Consider the following 5000-nt stretch of genomic DNA (forward strand, 5'->3'; position numbering starts at 1 on the left):
CAGGGGGCGTGGCCATAACCCTTAGCCGAGTTCCTCATCAGTCTCATCACTGTACTGTGACTGAAGTCGTCTGTAAATGTCTCAGTGGAAGTAGTTTAGTCATTGGAGGAAGTGAGTAAGTGAGACGCAGTTATGATGTTTATAAAGTCGATGCCGGTCTTTGTGCAGCGTGGCGAGTCACCACCAGCAGAACCTGATGACGGTGGCCAATCTGGGCGTGGTGTTCGGCCCCACCCTGCTGCGGCCGCAGGAGGAGACGGTGGCTGCGATCATGGACATCAAGTTCCAGAACATTGTGGTGGAGATCCTGATTGAGAACCACGAGCGCGTGAGTGATCGAATCCCTCCCGTACCCTCTCACTGCGGACATGAAGCCGAGTGCGACGAGCTGAGACGCGGCAGCTGATCAGCAGCGTAATTCGAAACATTAGGCCGCGTCTGACTCGTGGCCTTCAGTAGACGCGCAGATCATCATGTCTTCAGTTTGTAAATATTCAGTGTGTTTTTGTCTTTTCTGTGCAGCGTGCATGTGCAGAGTGAAAGCCCCGCCCCCTCCACTGACACTGACGTGTGAACGAGATGCTTAATGACTCTCAGGGAAACACAAACCAGATGAAACTCGTACCTATTTAAAGCGTCTCGCGGTCGCTGCAGCAGGTAACGCTAAAGCCCCGGCAACCTGCTCCAGGTGACGCAACACCACCTGCCGGTCACATGACTCAACCTTGGCCTGATTTTTCACTGATCAGGGATTTTACCCTGTTTGTTCTGTCGCTGTGTCCTCACTGTGTGTGTGTGTGTGTGTGTGTGTGTGTGTGTGTGTGTGTGTGTGTGTGTGTGTGGCATTAAAGCAGGTACATGCAGTATCTCACAAAAGTAAGTACACCCCTCAAATTTCAGCAGGCACCTTATTTTATGTTCTTATGAAACAATACTATAGAAATGAAACTTTGGAGTCGTTTGTATATCAGTACAGATTTAATGTCTCCCTAAAATAACTCAGACTTTATCATCTAAACAACTGCCAACGAAAATAAGTACACCCTCAGTGAACATGTCGCAACCGTGTCCAGAGTGTCAGTGTTGTGTGTGAGCACTGTCGTTATCTAGCACGGCTTCAATCCTCCTGGACCTGCTGGGATATATATACATATATATTTATTTATTTCTGTAGTATTGTCTTTTAAAAATATATAATAAAGTTAGTATAGTAAAGGTTGCTGAAATTTGAGGGGTGTACTTACTTCTGTGAGACACTGTATGTATCTGCTTTAATGTCACACACACACACACACACACACACACACACACACAGTGACAGAACAAACAGGGTAATATCCCTGATCACATGTCCTCTGAAAAGATATACTAACATGTCTGCTGAGATTAGAGGGGTGTACTTACTTTTGTGAGTGGATGTACATGTACACCAGTTTTCCGTGTTGTCTTGGACAAGTCTTAGGTAAGGAAGTTTAAAAAAAAGGTGCAATGTTCTTGTAAAGAGGGCGTGGCCTGGAGGCGTGGCCTGGAGGCGTGGCCTGGAGAAAGCCATCCTATTATTATTTCGTCCCGTCCTGGTGAATTAGTGGGATCAGGATTAAAGGTGCATTAAACTGAGGCCGCAGCGCATTTCAGAGCCGCGGAGATCAGAGGTGCAGCGAGAGACGGAACAGAAACATAAAGCTAATTGATGTGCACCTCTCAGACGATGGTTTGTCCTCTCCAGTTGTGCTGCAGCTGGACTCCTGGCTCCGTACCAACAGGAAATGCCTCGGGTTTAACAAACTGAGCTTCTCTAAGCAACTCGGAATCCACAACACAACTGAGTTCAGCTCCATAAACAGCTCTCACACTCAACATTAATCCAGCTGGGTGAAGTTTCCAGTCGCTCTTTATCAAATTAACTCTGGACGAAAGACGAAGACGGATGTTAACGTATAAGTACTGAATAATAAGACGTCTATAAACACTGTAGAGCTCCTGGACTTTAACAGAGTTTCCCTGCTTTCCTGTTATATTGTCATTAATACTGTAATACTGGTTTAACATTTTTGACCCATTTATCAGTTTTAATGTAAAAGAGAATCTGTTCTGGTGGGAAATCAAGTGTTGCGTTTTCTAGAGCAACTCAGACGTAACATAATCAACATTAAAGATCACAAGAATAAAACTAAAAGATTTCTCTCCACCTCCTGATTGCCCTCGCTTCTGTACAGCTTTAAGAGGATCCTTAAGTTTGTCTGTTTTCTTGGAATATTATTTTTATATAAGGGAGATTTAAATATACTGGCCCATAAAAAGGGGGAAAAGAAGAAGAACTCCTCTTCGCAGGGGGTTAGTATTATCCGGGCACCGCGAGTGATTAGTAATAATCACGTCTGTGATTTTCTGTCTGTGATTTTAATCCCGTGTGACTCGGACATGTCTGTAAGTCGTAAAGTAAAATCCCCCCACAAATGACTCGCCCATAGTTCACTGCACAGTGACGTCCTGTGATGATGTCAGTCCCGTGTGAATTAGCAGGTCTGTAATTTGGCCAGGGTTCGGTGGAGACGTATGTCACGTGTTTAAGGTTTCTGTTTCCTGTTCCTGTCCAGGAAGAATAGAGGCTGCGTTGGGAGTGCTTGGAAAGTATTTTGGGTTCTGGGTCACTTCGCTACACACCAGACAACAATACAGTGTGCAGAAAGATTAGATTAGATCGGATTTTAGCTCCGTGCAATATAAATGACACGGGGCACGGAACTATATTCGTTTCTTTTTTTTCTGTTTTTTAGTCATCTAACCGGATATCCATAAATTCTCTCTCTGCCTCACTAGTCTGCATGTGCACGCACACACGCACACACACACACACACACACACACACCCCTCCTTTTCCCATCACAGAACACTCTTAAATAAACACACACTAGGATGTTATATACATGTTTCTGGAAGATAACTCAGTACATTTGAGTAAAATCGCAGGCCTCGCTTATCCCGTGCGAATGCGTCACACGAAGCTCCCGTGTGAGGGGTTCATCTCTAAATCACACGAGGTCACCTGGTAATAATGATCCTATGCATATAGTGCTTTAGTTCCGGTTCGACTTGGACCCTTGACCGGGCCTGAGCGTTCCCCTGGTTTAGTGCTGTTCCCTGAATGAACTATATTCGGAATGTATTGTTGTTTAAATTTACTATCATTTTATTTATTTCTTGATTTATTGATTGATTTTGTCTGATACCGTCCAGTATACTGTAACAGTCCCGGGTTCAGTAATGCGGCTAGACAGTAATACCCAATAACACCACGCCTCCTTATGAAAATGAACCAGGCAGTTGTAGAGTCACTGGAGTCACGATGTAAACAGTCTATAAATGGACGATGGTATTAACCGTCGTCTATATCGTCATGTGTCCTGTGTCTATAGCACACGGCCGACCGCTAGACCTCAGAATCGAGCTAAGATCCCAGTTTGGCCTGGACCAGGGCAGCATCAAGGCTGATGATGAACAGAAAATTCTGGAGAATAAAGTCCATTTCGAGTGACTTCAGTGTTCTGGAAATTGGCGTAAAGTTTTATTATGATTCTCCAGTCAGTCTGTAATTGTTTTGGTGATATTTAAGTCGGTTGTACCCAGGACGCATGTTTGTGAAAATAATCGAATATAATTAGACTGCAGAGGCTCAAAGCTGAAGTCCACGGACAGTAAATTATCTTTAGACGGATTTATTTTAGCTTCGTCTCGCTTCATTGTCTCCTCAGATCTTTAAAGAGATTCCGGTTTCTGGAGCAGGACAGAGCGGCTCACAGACCAACATCTGCAGGAGGAGAAGCTCTGAGAGCAAAGCGCCGTCCTGCAGCGAGAGACCGCTCACACTCTTCCACACGCCGACACACTCCGAGAAGGAGCGAGGTGAGGAAGTGAGGCAGTCGATGCTCTCGATCTGGTCCCTCTGTACCATAAACATTATTACTCATGGACCTCCTCACCGCAGGGATCTCCTGAACACCTACACGGTTTACTTCACTCCCTGTCTCGTTATTCTCGGGACAGGAGAGTGATTAAAGCTCCTGAGAGTGAGAGTATGGTCACACAACTCACACTTGTTTCAGCACTTACGCCGCTCATCAGGTCTCTTCCTCTTGTCGATGTTTTTTTTTTTTTATCAGCCTCAGCGGTGGAGAAGAGGAACAGCGCGGACCTGAACTCTGACCCGCAGCCGGCGCCGCCACCACCTGACTGCAACAGCACGCAGAACTGGAACAAGTTTAATAACCTCAGCAGCGGAGACGGAGAACAAGATGGCCCTCTACACACACATCAGAACCGGACCAATTCACAGTGAGTGTAAACACGCACACACACACACACACACACACACATCTGATCTTATCCCTAAGATAAACCTGGTCACTCTCTGAACCTTTGGCTTGGAGAGGCTGGATCAGGTCCGACTCCACTCCCTGGACTTTGGTTCTGTTCAGTGAGAGGTGCTGGATAACAGACACACAAACACATGGCTCAGAACCTTTAGTAACCTGAGCTCAGGATTGAACCCATTACCGGCTGTATGAGGTTCCTTATTGTTTGTACCAGCTCTATCAGGGTCTAGCCCTGTCGTGTCACCTGACTCCATCCAGCGTGTGACCTCCCTGTGCCCCAAGTTCCCTGGGACAGGATCCAATCACCCACTAAGCCCCCGGCTAGAGATAACAGATGGATGATGTAGTAATTCCTGCTGGTTGTGTAATGCTAACATTAGCATGTTAGCAGCTAGCAGCCAAAAATGCTTATTAGGAACCGAGTCGTTTCAGAGAAAACGTTACAGCGCTTCTGGTCTATTTTGTCTCGTCCTCTCTGCGTCTCCTCACTTCCCTCGACTAAACTCTCCTCTGAGAACCGTTACCTTCTCCCCTGGAATCTCAGACACGCCTTCATGGGATTTATCATAAAAAAACTGTTTTAATAGCAGTGAACGCCTCCTGTTAGCTCTACTGTAGTGTTTATTC

The 5000-nt window shown here is 45.8% G+C and overlaps 1 protein-coding gene across 3 annotated transcripts in view; it reads left to right on the forward strand.

Annotated features, from left to right (window-relative positions):
- The first annotated feature begins 149 nt into the window (after positions 1-149).
- LOC128507544 (rho GTPase-activating protein 26-like) overlaps positions 150-5000 on the forward strand; it is a 14152-nt gene continuing 9301 nt past the window's right edge. For all 3 annotated transcript variants that reach the window (XM_053478542.1, XM_053478543.1, XM_053478544.1), the window contains exons 1-3: positions 150-328; positions 3753-3903; positions 4161-4332. In XM_053478542.1, the coding sequence (XP_053334517.1) occupies positions 197-328; positions 3753-3903; positions 4161-4332 (455 nt within the window). In that variant the 5' untranslated portion in view covers positions 150-196. The remainder of the gene's footprint in view (positions 329-3752; positions 3904-4160; positions 4333-5000) is intronic.

This window comes from Clarias gariepinus, chromosome 19, assembly GCF_024256425.1.
Source record: "Clarias gariepinus isolate MV-2021 ecotype Netherlands chromosome 19, CGAR_prim_01v2, whole genome shotgun sequence".
Taxonomy (NCBI): domain Eukaryota; kingdom Metazoa; phylum Chordata; class Actinopteri; order Siluriformes; family Clariidae; genus Clarias; species Clarias gariepinus.